General features: G+C 39.5%; 1 protein-coding gene across 1 annotated transcript; it reads right to left on the reverse strand.

The window, feature by feature from the left end:
• Positions 1–5066: 5066 nt before the first annotated feature.
• Positions 5067–16441, reverse strand: LOC310932752 (uncharacterized protein). Its single transcript, XM_083896102.1, has 6 exons — positions 15411–16441; positions 12146–12225; positions 11539–11607; positions 7071–7122; positions 6322–6358; positions 5067–6238 (listed from the first exon to the last, which is right to left on the reverse strand). The coding sequence occupies exons 1-6, from the start codon at positions 15982–15984 to the stop codon at positions 6202–6204; spliced, it is 849 nt and encodes a 282-aa protein (XP_083752228.1). The 5' UTR covers positions 15985–16441; the 3' UTR covers positions 5067–6201.
• Positions 16442–16830: the final 389 nt, after the last annotated feature.

Raw genomic sequence — 16830 nt, forward strand, 5'->3', positions numbered from 1 at the left:
AAGTAAATGAAGAAACGTGAGTCCTGTTCCTATCATCAGTATCATTATCAGTATTTAATTGCCTTGTTAATGCCATCGGCAGTAATATGTGTATTTTCTAGAGCTGGTTGAGTCCTGATTCAACCGGACTGAACGCAACACATTTGTAAATAAAGAACTTGAATGTGAATTAGTTCAGAATGTGTGAAATGAATGATGAAAGTGGATGTTGAGGTCTCCTGATGAGTCGAGTGACACGACCAGCTCGTGTCTTTAAATTAACCCATGAGTCGCGAGTTTCTAGCATCATTAACCTGGATCAGTTGAGTCATACTACAATTTAATTTAAATAGCGCCAACATTAGCTACTATTCCTAGCCATCTTAGCTGCCAAAAGTTGTATAACTTACAATTTCGAAGGCAACCACAACTCCACAAGTCAACTCAAGTCCGAGATAGGAACTTCCTGCAGAGCCGGAAAGAGAGCTATTGAGTCAGTCGAGTCGCGTGAATGCTGATTCACGGCTACGTTGTCATGAGTGGATCTGTAGAACTTCTTGCAGAGCCGGAAACAGTGATGAGTCGTGACTCGTGCGAATCAGCCGGCTACGTGGTCATAAGTGGATCTGTTTCCTGGCAGAAGAGAGTAGTAGGCTATTTCTCCACGAGTCAGTTGAACAGCAAATCCACAACAAAAGCCATACTTTCAATGAAATAGCATGCTTATAGGTTAGGTTATAGGCCAAGGTTTGGTGTGTAGAATGTAGCATATCAAAATAACATTGGTGGAGTTGTTAAATAGCCTAATAATAATAAAAGGCTAATAATAATAATAATAACAATAAAAATAATAATAATAGGCTAATAATGATAATAACAATAATAATAGTGTAATATTTATTTACTGTGGGCAGTTCTCCATTCCTGTTTCTGTGTCTACATTGAAAGCCTATTTATTGTTTATGCTACACTAAATGAATACAATAAGTAAACTAGGACTGAGTGTTCTTGGCGATTTAGCAATACTAACTCAAGTGACTCGCATAACCCGGATTAGTTGAGTGAGTGACTCAGAATAACCGGAATCCTTAAATAGAATCGAGTGCCAGGCCTATTATTTTCACTGTCGTGTCTCAAATTGTTTAATGTGTACAGTGTGCTTTCCTGCAACTTTAAAGCTGTTTATGCGTAGCTGTGTGTTGTTTATGAAGGTTAGTAGTATTCTGGTACTTAATCGCTTGTTGAGAGCCGACATGTGTGCCATCTTTGATGAGCGCTTTTTTTCAATACCCACTTAGTCAATGGAGGGCTTTGTTAAATTATGTGCTCCGTGTTTACATTGATGTTTGTGAATTTCACCTAAATTCCCCGAAACAAATCAGCTGTAGTCCCTGACCTCACAATGGGAGTCCGGCGTTGCTATGCTCGTTGTTATGGCTTGTGTGCGCAATGCACAGGTAACGTAGTGTGAAGCTGTGTACTTTAAAGGGTCGCGCCCGCGGGCAGTGAGTGACAACGACATGCTGTTTCATAAGTGCGAGCAGGTCGTGTCACTCGACTCATCAGGAGAAAACGAATGTTCTTTCGAACGAATCCATTCATGACCGACACAACACGACTGTCGTTTGCCTTAAGCCTAGCTTACTCATTATGCCATACCACATCACCTCCTACTAGGTTAATGGGTTAAAGGTTAATGAGCTGTATTGAACTCAATAAGATCTATTGAGAATGCAAAATCCATATTTCAAGTTATTTTGGTGACAGTAACTTAAAAGTAATGCAAAAGTAGTGTAACTTCGTTCCCCCAGTCTTTTTGGCGAGATTTATTTTTTGTGCACGTGTACGTTTGTGAGGCAAGCAGCGCAGTCTGCTAATTACAATGCCATACGTCTATACTTCAAGCGTTCATGCAATTATTCAAGATTGCTGACGATACTGGGGGCAATGTCACATGAAGCGACAAAAACATCATAAAACCATATCTAACTTTACATGCTGCATACCCACAGAAAGGTCAGAAACTCAGCTAAAAGCTCATAAAAACATTCTTATGTTCACGGAACACAGTTTAAACACAGATGGATCAAACCCGCAGGAGCGGAAAAAAAAGGTCACAGCGCGCACACATTGAAAAGCAGCACCAGATCATCGTGATTATGTAAACAAAAAACATATGCCAGCTGGACAGCGGAGAATCCACAGATTCCAGCGGTACCATTTTTATCACTCTACGACCAAGATTCACGGATCCAGCCCCAAAATAAGAGCAAAACAACAACTGACTTTCAAGAAATACAACAAGAAATGTTGTCTTACCTTTGCTGTTTATCAAAACAAGTTATTTCCACTGGAACAAAACCACTTCGAATGAAGAACTACACTTCCCAGCATGCTTTGGGGACAATTAAATTAATCAAATGAATGCGTCATATGCATATTATGTCCTTTTGACTTGCTAATGAAGTGATTCACACACATTTGGAGACCGGAGCCTGATTCTACCGGTTTAGAGGGTCAGAGTTGTTATAACGCACCACACAGGGAGCATCGATATACAGAAGATTTACGATTTATTTTTTTCTCTTTCAAAACAAGTTATATTTTAGACCAATAGTGACATGTTAATAAAATTAAATGGGTTTAAATAATTTGGTACCTAAGAAATTTCAAATGGCACAGACGGTGCCAAACTGTGCCAAACCAGAGAATGTCTAGACATCTCTTTACTAAAACCTCTGTCATTTTACTCTGCTGGACTTCAGCAGCATCAGACTTTGCACAGCTCATGTCCACATGTTGTTACATGACCTCCATGTGTTTTTAAGCTCCTACTCCATATTTAAAATGCAATATTTTTCTAGGTGAAAGAAAAAAAATTCCTTCATTTATGCTGTATTCCATGTGCATTTATTCTGACACAGGCATCTACAGTGAAACGTACGTCTCTGGTTGAATCACACGAGTGTTATTTTGATACCAAGATAATCCCCATAGAGCTTGTAACTGCAGACATATACTCTATTTAGTTTGGGCATGTCATTTTCGAGCAGGGACTCAAAAAAGAGGGTCAGGGAAGAAGGTTAGGACCATAATGTATCACTTTGTGTGCATCATTTTGAATCTCTATGTTGAGCCATGTGTGTGTGCGTGCGTGTGTGTGTGATGTACATTTGCAATGATATCTGGCTTTAGCATTCGTAACTTGGGTCTATCCGGGTGTCCTAATTAAAATAATATGTTATGTTATATATACATATATATACACATATATAGATATAATGCTTTTTTTTATTTTTATTTTTTATTTTTTTTGAGAGTTCCCCCAGTGATAAAATCTCCACTACACCACTGGTCAACACCAACACGCTCTGTTCACAGCTCTGTCAGCGTGCAGCACAGTCAGACAGCTGGAGCATTCAGTGGAATACCGATGTAATGTTAGCACAGATGAGTCTCGTATTGAGAATGCAAGTGAGAAGCCAGAGCTTGGGGAGCCACCAAACTCCTTTGTCTGCTGTTTGGGAAAACTAGATTCCCAGTAAACTACAGCAGCAGCGGAGAACGGCAAGTGAAGACAACGTGATGTCACTGTATATCTGAAATTGGCTGTATCACTTGTAGTACTTCACATATGATAACTTTAACATGTGGATATCACTGGTACAAGGAAAAAACAGAGGGCAAATGCAGATAAACCTGACATGTAAGAAGTCTTCATTAAGAATTTTTAAAAATCGCAACTGTTATGGCTTCCCTTTCATATTTAACAGATTAAGATATATGCTTTGAATACAGAATATATTTGAGTACAAGCTGGGACTTTAGTGAATGTGAAGTTGAAAATGTTTACAGTATTTTCTACATGCTGCACTATTGATCTTTATTTTATTATTATACTTGTTTTTATTTATTTGAGAACTTTCACCTTTAAGTTTTGTTTGTGTTAAGTGCAGCAATATTGAGAATTATTTTGTTGTGATGGGCAAATTAAGCTTTTGTGAAGAACTGAACCACTTGAGCCAGTTGTTTCAAAAATGTGTGTAAAAGTGCGAGGCTGCAATCAAGGCAGCTAGTTAGAGAACAGGAGCATTTTAATTACATGCACACACCTCCATGAGCAGTGCTGGATAAACTAATTTACTTCTGAACCATCTTTGATTTGATCACGGTTTTTAAAGTAAATTTTCTTTGAAAATATGAGGGACACAGACTGAATATTATGTTATGTTTACATATAAAGATTGATGTGTGTTGTGTTATTGAGGAGAGTGCTGGGAAAATAATGGCATAGGTTGGGTGTGCTTGTAACTATGGTAGGGGGCAATTATATGGAATGGGGGAAGCTCAAAGGTTTTTCGTAAGGTACATTGTTTTGGGATCAAGCCGGTTTCTTTCTTTGCACACTAATCTCAACATTTGGAAAACATTTGCTCACAAGCAACAGTGCCAGTGATTCATTCAGGCAATGAAGCACTTCCTGCTTCGGAAGTCGGATGCCATGTGATTTTTTTTCACACCAAAGCAAGCTTTGAAGCAGTGGTTCTATGGAATTTTAGTTCAGGGTTTGAAGCATGAATCAAACTGCCTACTATTTAGTCATTTAAACTTGTCAAAAAATAGAAAACAATTTTGTGTTTTTTTGCATTTCTATCTCACTGCTCACTTTATTAGGAACACTACACTGATCGCTTTATCCGGAATACCAGGCTGTCACTAATGATACAGACAAACTACAACTGATGACATGGGCATTAAGCGGGAAGGATTAAAAAATGTGCTGGTACTGATATGGTACTGAGCATTTCATACCATAAAATATATTCCTTAAAAGAAAAAAAAATATTTAATTGGTGACAACATTTTTTAAATGGGTCCTTCTTTCTAAAGGTTAGTATAGGTTACTTCTTACTAGGTGATGTGGTTTTGTGTTTGCCTTCCTCAACTGTCTTCATGGCAAGTCATTTTGCTAGAAAAATATGGAGACTATTAAATGTAAATTCTGCCCAATGTTTAATACTGATCATTTTAATTCTAATAATTGTCTACAATAAAATGTCCACGAAAAGAAGAAAAAAAACCCTCAGTGGGTGACAAAAAACTTTTATTGGATTCGACTTCCTGGCTCCTATCATGTCAAAGTTTAAGTAATGTTTTGGAGGAATATGGAAAAAATGAAATATTAACTCTGCTTTATATATTGTAAAATATTAATGCAAAAATAAAAAGACAAAAATCTTTCAAAGAGTTATTGTTCTTGACCTCTCCCACTGTCTTTATGAAATTCAGTTCAATTCTGCTCAGTGAGCTACATTACAAATCTAGTATTGTCATTCACTTTGACTGGATCAGCTTTAAGTGCTAGCCAAATTGGAACAATACAAACATGTTATGCAAATATACAAACATGCTGTAGTCAGTCAATTCACTTTTATATGTTTGTCAAACACTACACAGCTACACAAACGTTGAAGTGCAAACATCAACGACACGTACATGTGAGCGAGCCATTACTCTGCCTCATAGTATATTTTAACTCTCCAAGTGTTCCTAAAATGCTAAAAAGAGGGCTGAGTGATGGAGAGGAGGGAAGGAGAGTGGGGAGCAGTGCAGGGGGTGTGGTCTGGTTATGAAATCTGACATCAGATACTATGTACACTGGAAAAAGTAGCTTAGGTGTTTAGTTACAATTTAATACCTGTTGGTAAAAAAATGTCAACTTGACTCTTGAACTCCGAGTACTCTTCTTGATGACATCATATTTACTGCTATTCTCAATAAAAGGCCTGTTGTTCAAGTGAAGTCAGGACACATGTTTAAGCTGAGGTCAGTTTCTCTTGAAGTTATCCAAGTCCACAGCTCTGATTCTAGGCTGTTCAAAATGGTAGTATGTTGGCCGACAGAAGAATCCATTCTATAGAATTTGTTCATATAAAACAGTACTTTGTACATTGAAACCATTGAACCTTTTAACGTAAATAAATCAAGCAGTAAAAATACCCCCTTTTTTATTTAACATGTCCCCAAACATGACTTATGTATCAATTTTGTTAAAAGCACTACTTGGACTCAGTTAACAACAGTAAACAAATATATTAAGTTACTTCTTTAACAATTTTCGCTCACCAAACGTGTGCTCTGCTCAAGGAAAAAGACAAGAAAAAGAACAATTAAATTTATAGGTGAAGTATATTAGCTCAGCCACATGGTGGCATCACATGGTTAGTTATCCTCATCATCAAAGACATCAGCCACAGTCCTATAGAGTGAGAAAAGCAGTGGTTACAGGACAGTCATTCAATGAATATTAACAGATTTCAGTTGTATAAATAAATGTCTTACTTGTAGATTGATCCAGTCACCTCATCAACAAAACCTCCTGAGGAAAGAAGGCAAAATAAGTGAAAGCTGCAGCTTATTCTCTTATTCTAAATATGACAAACATATATTTCTTAAGCAATTCTACATTCATCCAAACTGACATATTATTAGTAAACCCTTGTAGATGCTACAGTACATACTGAACCTTTAGGCCTTTGGTCTTACTTTCTGCATTCCATGACCACATTGAGTTGCTTCGGGTTTCAGCATGCACATACACAGCCACATATCCATTCAAACTAAATTGAGAGTCCTATCGAGTCTAGGGCTCCACACGTGCATAATCTCCCATTCTATTCCAGTTGTGGCAATTGCTCACCAGGAGTTTGCCTTATTTGTTCTTTGAGTGTTAACTTGTAGTTGTGGAACTCCTCACATAATCTCAAGCAAGTGTCCATGGTTACCACGTGTTGTGCTGCAAGGAGCACGCACAAGTCAATATATACAATCCATGCCAATTCAAACTGCACGTTCGACAGTAACTGTTGTTAAGGCCCTATTGTTGTCTTGCACTGTTGCTGAACACTCGGTCAAAAACAAAGCTCTTCAGCTCTTTTGCCCTACTCCTCACCGAGTGCCACTATAAAGCAAGCCCAAAGTCAGCCAGCATCTTGACATATATCATAAGTGATAAGTTTAATTAGCAGCAAGACAAGTTTAGTGTTAGATAATGTGCTTCTCCTCATGGTGGCAGCTCTGCATTTACTCACCAGGCTTGCAAAGAGTTTCACAAACAGGACACACATGGCAGAAACTGCACATCTGTGAATGAGAAAACAACAAAATACAACAATGTAAATGGTTGCGACTTCAGTTTTACATATATGTTTATTGTCAGTGTGATTTTGTGTGTTGGTCTGTGTGTGACACAAGTGACAGGGAGAGAGTGAGGGGAAAAAAAGTCAAGTGAAACTGAGTAAATCAAATCTCTACTCAGGCTAGTTTAATCTTAAACCATTAGAAGGATAAATAATGTGACAGTGACAGTAATCAGTGTTAATAGTTGGAGGTGTAATGTAATCTGTAAAATAAAACACTTAGGGCCTGATTTACTACACGCGTGCAAAAACGTGTGCAAACTGGATTACACATGCAGATTAGCGTTGATGCTGATCTACTAACAGGGCGCAACGAGGAGTGCGTCCCTCAGACGGGCAAAATAGCACCCGTAACCCATTTAGCGTTTTTGCCTTAATGCATATGCAATATGGGGCGTTTACACGCTATTTTGTGTGTGATGGGAGGAGAAAATGTAAATATGTTATTTTAGCACGCGCAAGGTGATTTATCAAACCTGAAACTGATTGCGGTGTTTATTTTTGCGTCTATATTTAGCACGTTTGAAAGGCAGGTCTTAACTGGCACAGCGGTGCGCACACATGGCTGCGGTTATTTATAGTTATATTTGTAAATCAGGAAATTACGCTTTTCCAGAGCATGTTCAACTACGCGTTCACAGATGATGCACATTAATTTCTTATTTGGTATATCTGAATAAATTAAATATAGATATCCATAGGAGAAATGCGTGTTTGTACTAGTATGGGCTTACCTTGGTCTGCAGTTTGTGGTTCAAGGAGGGGTCGTAACTATGTTCCCCGGTTAAGACCGGTGGAACGGGGAACCCCGCTTTACCTTAACGGGTCCAGCTCTAACCTGGTCTACTCTCGAAGCACGGCGAATCGCAGGTGGCACAGTGTGCACACGTCACCAAAACCTCACAGGCAGGTTACCCTAACCCTAACCCTTCCAGTTCCAGGCACATTTAAATGCAATAAATAATCACAACAATCACTATTTAATGTAACTATCTGAATCAGCTATAGATATATCATCTATATCGATTGTCCCGTCGCCTCTGACGTCAGATCAAAGGCTGTTGGCACGCGTAATGGAAACTCAGCCTGACTGAATGAACACAGATGAAACCAGGGACGGACTGGGACTAAAAAGCCGTTTTGATGATCCGCTTTATTTATTCATTTACTTATTGACAAAAAAGTCACTCATCCATTGAAATTAGACCTATGTGTAATCTTCAGAGAAACAGCAGAACTCGCTCCCTGGCAGCTGTCAGTGAGCTGCAGGTGAGTCAGGAGGAGAGCGCAGCACCATCTTTTTTTTTTTTACGGCAACATCCATTGTCCATAGTTTTCTTTGTTTGATTCGTCAGGTAATGATGGAGCTGTCAAAAATACTGACGCAGGATTAAAATAATAATAATAATATAAAAAGGTCCTATGACCCGGGGAACAAGGACTTCATATCCCTCGATCCCAGTTATCTGCTCATCGCAGAAGGTCACTTTCTGTTCAGTAGCTTCAAATTTAATTCTGTGCTTCCGTTGAGTCTGTTCTTTCTCTTTCTCCATGTTGACAACCCTTGACTAGCGCAAAATCCTCATTTAAATAGGGCGGTCTTAACCACTTCTGCGCCTGTAATCAATTGCGGCCGCAATCTTAGTAGTTCACCAACAAAACGTAATCCATTAACAGGCGCAGTCTTTCTGCTCGCGCAAGCAATTTAGCGCTCTCTATTTGGAATCTTAGTAAATCAGGCCCTTAGTCAGGTGGTCAGGCCCCTTCATACCTGAAAGACCTAGTTTTACCTTATCACCCTAACAGATCAATTAAGTTCCAAAATACAGGCTTGCTTGTGGTTCCCAGAGTCTGTAAGAGCAGAATTGGAGGCAGAGCCTTCAGTTACCAGGCTCCTCTCCTGTGGAACCAGCTCCCAATTACAGTTCAGGAGACAGACAGTCTCTCTGTATTTACAGTTCAACTTAAAACGTTCCTCTTTGATAAAGCTTATAGATAGAGCTGGCTCAGGTAAATCTGGACCATCTCTTAGTTATGCTGCTATGACCTAGAGTGCTGGGAGAATTCCTGTGCTGCTCACTCTCTCACACTCGGGGTATGAATATTACTTCATTATATGTATTTAATTTAGTTAGTTAGTTAGTTAGTTTTGAGGCTATTATTATAATTATCATACATATCATCACCATTATTATTATGCTATAATTAAAAGTTGATACAGCATAATTTTCATCAACAGTTTCTGCTGGTACTTGTATAAATGTCATTACAGACTACTGTCCTAGGGCTGTGCGATACTGCAAATTTTGGTATCGGTCCGATACCAAGTAATTACAGGGTCAGTATTGCAGATACCGATACTTTTTACTTGAAAATGCCTGATCATTGAATGATTTTGTACTCTTGCCTTTAATTAAGAGATTATGATTATGATAATAATAAAACCCAGGACAACAATTTAAGCCAAATACTAATTTTCTACCTTCCAACAGATACACAAAAGTGTTATTATATTCTGCCATATTCATATTCAGATTTGAGGGAGGCTGGAAATCTTGATATAGTGTATATTTTTAAGTTCCAGTAAAACAATTAAGATGTATTTCAGCTGACTATATATGATTATACTTTAATCTCTCTGCTAAATTACATCACTGATCACCAATTACACTTTATAAAACAACATTCATTAATGCTGGAAATAACTTTCACTTCTAGATATTGCTACCTGGATATTGTTGAGGTTTTATAAAGGCCTCTGTCAGTGACGTCTGTCTCTGTGCCAGGGGTCTGGTTTGGGTTTGGGGAGATCCCTCCTCCTCCCTTTGTTTGCTTTGGAGCTCTGCATTTACGTTTGGGTGTACAGCTTTTAAGTGCTTGTACAGGTTTGTAGTGTTACCACAGAATCATATAGCTTTACTGCATATGTCACATCTAGCAGTTTCTCTGTGTGACACTGTAAAATAGCTCCATACAGCACTCCTCTTCCTCTCCACCATTTCACGAGTCCGTCTCTGCTCTGACTGGCAGGTAGCAGGGGAGGGGAGTTGGAGAGGAGCGCTGCGCATGAGGACTGAGAGAGACCCTGCGCTCACACAAAGTCTGTGAAGAAATCGGAGTGATTTGCTGAACTTATATAAGAGAAACTACAACAAAAATATCGATCTTATCACGCTAGTATTGAGGGTTGAGAGATTCCTGATTTATACAATACTCACCTTGGAATCGATACTATCGATATTTTGGATCAATCCGCCCAGCCTTACGTATGACTTGATACAGTTGTTGTATATCTGCACCTGGTCTCCTTCTTCTGTCTCTACCTCATCTTCCTCTTGTCCTTTCCCTACCTCCTATCTGTCCCCCATTTTTCTTTTCACCCCAACCGGTCGAGGCAGATGGCTGCACATCTTTGAGTCTAGTTCTGTCAGAGATTTCTGTATGTAAAAAGGGAGGTTTTTCTCTTCTCTCTCTCTCTCTGTTATGTTTTGACGCTATACAAATAAAATTCAATCAAATTTAATTGAATTGAATTGGTAAGACGATGTCAGCTAAGGGGGTGGTCTCTAATCCATCCTGAGGACAGATTGAAATTTGGCTACTTCGATTAACCTGGGTTAACCCAGCGGAGATTTGCTTTCTCTCTGCAGACACATCTGGCAAGGATGTCATGTTGCTCATTTTAAAAAGGGAACTGATCACAAACAGGTTGTTCCCCGGTGAGCTTGAGGCAAACATAACACAATGACAACAGAGGCAACATCTAGCAGCTGAGTACATCCAACATGGTGGCCACTGAAGAGCAGTGTCTTTCAGTTCAGCTCAGTTCATTCACAGTAAGTGACTTGCTCCATGGAAGCAAATGTCTTTACACGCTGTTACTAGATAGCCATAGCTACTACAAAACTACAACAAGCATGCTTGTTTGTATGGGTCATTTTATCTACATATGTTGGCCATGCCTCTTGGAAGTGGGAAAATATCTGAAGATGCTTTCAGAATGCATAGGAAACAACACATGTTATTGCCAGGTTGTTTAACATCTTGGCCAGTGTTATCTGTCAAACTATCGGAATGAACTATATCTGAGAGCGCTGGTTCACTGCCATGGGATGATACTAGCTATCAATCATGTGTCCATGCTCAAGCACATGCAGTGCTTTAAGGTCCATTTTATTTGATAAGGAAAAATAATTCAGTAAATGAAGACATGCAGTTTGCAACTACTGATTGCGTAATCATGTGGACATTTGGTGATCAGCATTAAACATGGTACCACAGCTGCTGAGTCATCAGTAACTGCAGTACACAAACAAATGAATATTTTGACCAGGTGAGAGAATATGGTGTATTGTCTCACCTTGCAGTCATCGCAGTGTTCAGACTTGTCTCCCTCTTTACAAGGACATTTGTCACAGCTGTCACAGTGCTAGTACAAAACAGATATGGTCATCAGATTAGACAGCATTAGAAAGTATTATACATAATAGAGGAATGCAGGATCTACTGTGCATATGCAGAGAATCACAGCTGACTAATCTTTGCACAATTTATTGTTTGCACGGAGCATCCTAGCAATATTTCCACTAAAATATACTGTAAGCCAACTCCTTTACTTCTGGTCAGTTGTCGTTAAGGGGAAGTTGGAGTTTTTCAGGTAATAGTAGCGATTCAAATTACCTATATAGATAGAAAACGTTTACTTTCATCTTTTGTCAGATTCTGTTACATTTTAAACATGGCCTTCAATGAAAAAGCCATTTAAATACAAGATCTGCAGATACCAACTATAGAACATCTCTGCATCTGTGGCTGACTGCTTACCGGGAATATTTGGGTTGGCTTGTTGAAAATCAGAAAGGGACAGTGCATTTGGTCAATTGCTCTACTTTACTGTAGTATGTTTTTCATTTGGTAATTGTTTGAATTGATGATTATGTATGTATTTTACTAACATACTGACGTACCTCACAGAATTCACAGTATGCGCAGACAGAGCCTTTGTGATAAGCACCATCATCATCGTCATCGTCGTCGTCATCATCATCTGCACATGATATTGATATTAAATAAGTGAACAATTGTAACACAAAACAATGCCTACAAATTTTAGCATAGATTTATTTTTGGAACTTGAAACAGAGGGATTTAGGTTATATAAAAGCAGTACAAGCAGTAAAATTATCAAATATAGCCTATAAACTGGTCTTTTCAGGGGCTTCACATGACTGGAATGTGGAAAGAGTGGTCAAAAACATGATAGACAAAATAAAACACAAAGAACACACGAAGAGATTTGCAGTACATAATACTGTAACAAAGGACCAGTGTATAAGATCTGACAACATCTAAGGCTGAAGTTGCATATTGTAACTGACTGATTAAAATTTGCTCTATGCTCCCCATCCAATATGTGAAGCTACTATGGCCTTCAGGAAGCCAGTGATTCATTTGTTCATTCTGGACTGATTTAACATGACAATACAACGTAGCGGATTCTGTGGAAGATGACAAACTCTCTATGCATATCTTTTAGGTAATTTCAGTTTATAGATGTACCTATATATTTCCAGCTAATGATCTAATTTAATTGAGTCACCTATTTACACACACATTTAAACAACGATGTCTTAGTCAGGATAACTCTTTTACTCCCTTATGCTGCGGCCACATGAATACAAAGTCAATGCACATGTGGCATTTGTGTTGGCTGGGCCAGCAAGCTTGAGTTGCAATTCTCCGACTGTGGTTCGTGAAATAACATCTTGTCCATGTCCAGCGACCAGCCAGACTTTGAAACTGGGGTTCTGCCAGGGTTCAGGTGATGTAAATTTCACTATCCAGTCATTTAAACAATTGTCTGTGCAGTGGATTTATACAATTTGAATCCACAAGAAATGTGCATGATGCACACTTACGTATGGTCCCTGTAGCACAACACTTTCCAGTCCAGTGCCACCAACTCAACACTCTCTTCTTTTGGTCAAAAGAGACAATAAAGAAGGTGTTAACCATGGACAACTGAGTGAGTTGATGTGGATGGTACCACACATCCATTGCTTAAAGGATATAGGACATACAAATGTTGCCACAGACGATTGCACTGTCAGATCACATATGCATTTGCAGAACTCTGGATTCTGTGAACATGGAACACAGAAAGTATGACCCAGGTAAGACCCAGTAAGCCACACTTACACCCAAAAATGCACATAGCCGCCAGAATTTCTATGACAAAGTTGTTACTTTCTGACATATTCAAATACAAATTAGCTACATTTAGACGTGGTGTGTTTTTCACATACACAATAGCCTACGTCACATTTGGGGAATTTACATAGTTACATTCCTTCTTCAGTACTTACCTTTACCCCAAACCAAGCTCTAACTATAATTATAACCATTTACCTAAAAATCCATCAGGGACACCTCAAAACAAAATCTCTGAGACAAGCAGCACAAACTACAGTATATGAAAAATGCAGGAGTCAAAACAGATACTCACAGGTCTGGAATGGTCTGGAATTGCACTTTGCTCAGTTCAGGTCAAATGACCAATGATATGTGTAAAGGTTTCTGATAAAATATCTTGGTACTCTTCATGCACATTTACAGCTTGAACACAAATTCCCCTGCCTTTGATGACAGATTTGCATGTCCACTGTTTATGATCATTTGATTTATTTAATGAATGAAAGTAGGGTTAAGCACATATGGACAATGGTGATTGTCATATTTTCCACACATGAATGTTAACAGCCATTTCAAAAATCACAGTTTTGTGAAACAAGAAGAGGAAAAGCAGACAACCATTTCATCTCTTGACAATATGGTGTTTGAAAGAGCATTAGCTATGTCTTCTATACAAAGAGATGTTTCTCTCTCTTCCCAAACACTCTCACTGGATGTTTGAAAAATCATCCAAGAAAAATAATTCCACTTTTGTAACATTTAATAACAAATGAGGACTTACACATAAGTTCAGTTTGGTGTACAAATGGCTCAAATAAGTCTACTCAATTATATCAGTACCAAATAAGCATTGGATAGTGAGGGGGGGAAACTGCACAAAACTCAAAACAAATAGCTACTGAAATGTGCATCGAAATCTAATGATTAAGAACATCAGCATTTTGGAAAATAAAGAGGTAAGATTATTACATTGTTCATAGACACATTGAAAGTTATGTTTAGCAATTTTACAAGTGCACACATCAGATTTGAAAACTATATTCTCTGTATTACATGCCTCTTCAACAAACAGCGGCATAAATGCTCCACAGAGAAAGAAAGAGATTGAGAGGTATGGAGAAAGAGAGAAACTTTACACCTGTTGTTACTCTAAGCTTTTGAAATGAAAAGGTTTTAGATAGTTGCCCTCCTGCACCTCCCCTCGCATGTTATTCTCCCTCTGTGTGTTTCTCTAGCACATAGACAAGCCCCCAGCCAACTCTATCTCCTTTCTCTGTCTCTCTTTCTTTCTCTGTAGATTCACATAAAGACACAAATACAGGTCAGTCTGATGTATAACAACTGAGAAAGATCCTAGTGGAGGAACCATTCTGGAGGAACCATTCTTTCAAACGAAACACAAATCAAAAGATCTCAGACTTGTGACCCCAATGACTGATTCCCAAGTCAGGCTTGGACTTTATGAAACTATTTTGTGTTCTTTCTCTCTCTCTCTCTCTCTCTCTCTCAAATGCAAGTGCTTCTGCAGTCCCCAAGTTCATATCTAGGACTTCGGACAGTTGGACTTCAGATGGGCCAGTTCAATTTCCCCAGAGTGCTCATAACTCTAATTAACAGGGAAAAGAACACAGTGTCAGAGACAGCAAGGGAAATGGACAGCAGGAAAGGGGTGGAGGAGGGACTTTGATTACCTATGAGCTCTGAGACATTACTGACAAAGAGATGATGAGGTTGTAGGAATTTTACGAAAGGGGAGTGAGCAACATTTGGCTTAGCCTCTACCCTTTGCGTACTGTCCTAGAATGTACATGCAAATGCATCACCAGCTTCATGTCAAAGCATCAGCCATGACTGAACTGAATGTGAAATGTAACACAGTGTGTTGGTGTGACATAAAAGCACATTGTCATTAAAGTTCAAACTTCTGTGACAGTTGATGCTTTGACAGTCTGCAGCGTGCTTCACATGCACATGTTTGTATGGTCTAACAAAAAGATAATGGCATGAAGAAGAAACTATTGCCTTTTTAAAGTGACTTACCTTCATGATCATCATCATCGTCATCATCATCGTCGTCGTCATCCTCATCATCATCGTCGTCGTCGTCATCGTCGTCGTCGTCATCGTCGTCGTCATCGTCGTCGTCATCGTCGTCGTCGTCATCGTCGTCATCATCGTCGTCATCGTCGTCGTCGTCATCATCGTCATCGTCGTCATCGTCGTCATCGTCGTCGTCATCGTCATCATCCTCATCATCATCGTCATCATCGTCGTCGTCATCGTCGTCATCGTCGTCATCGTCGTCATCATCGTCATCATCGTCGTCATCATCATCGTCATCATCATCGTCGTCATCATCATCGTCGTCGTCGTCATCATCATCGTCATCATCATCGTCATCATCATCGTCGTCATCATCATCATCATCATCGTCGTCATCTTCGTCATCATCGTCATCATCGTCATCATCGTCATCATCGTCATCATCAGCCACCAGACCTTGCTCAGAGCGGATTGGCAGATCTTGTGCCTTGGCAGTTGGAGTCATCGGGGTGTGGAAGGAGCAGAGCAGCGCCAGCAGCACCGCAAGAATCAAACTTCTCAATGATGCCATGTTCACAGCTTGGACCGAGACAATTAGTGAGTAATTAACCTGGAATCACTGCAGGGGTCCAGGACCACAGCTCTTTGCCTGTTTGTATCTCTCTTACACACACACGCAAGAAGCACTCACGTAAACAACCTCACAATTTCAAACCCTCTCAAATGTGCAGACTCAGATACAGTAAAAAATGGAAACCAGTTTTATTTGCATCCAATAGGACAGGGCCCAGTGCAGAGAAGGTACTCCAAGCTGAGATCCAGTCACTTGTTCCCAAGTCCTGGCAAAGTGATCCTCAGAAAAGAGGGGTCCTCCCTTAGAATCTGGGACAGCAATGAAGACAAGGTGACAAGAAGTCCAGCACAGTACTTGTGTGATCAGAAGAGACTGCAATAAGAAGCTAAGAGACACACTGTCACTTACTAGTCAATGCTGGGGACATAGAGAGGACTAATGTGAGAGTGACAGTCAAACAGTGAGACCAACCTATGGGGTAAGCTGAGAAGAAGGAGGGGGCAGTTGCACTGACTGACAGGGGCAAGTGCTGGTGGGCAGGCCTGCACTATCCATAAGTTAAGAGACTCAGAAGTAGAGCATACTTGCTTTTCAATCATCATCAACTCTTCAAGTTTAACTTTAGAACAAATGCTCAAACTTAACACTGGGGAGGACCACAGCAGAAGTAGGCCAGGCAATGAAGGACACACTGTATAGTATGAGAGTAGGATCCTGTAATAAGTCGCTGTACAGATACTGTACAGATATTTCCACCAGCAGCACTGTCTAAGAATGAGTATGTTGTTCAATCATTATATGGAAGTTTAGTTTGGCCAGCTGTCCAAAGCATGCATATAAATA

Source organism: Microchirus variegatus (assembly GCF_963457635.1).
Source record: "Microchirus variegatus genome assembly, chromosome: 10".
NCBI classification, from domain to species: Eukaryota; Metazoa; Chordata; class Actinopteri; order Pleuronectiformes; family Soleidae; genus Microchirus; species Microchirus variegatus.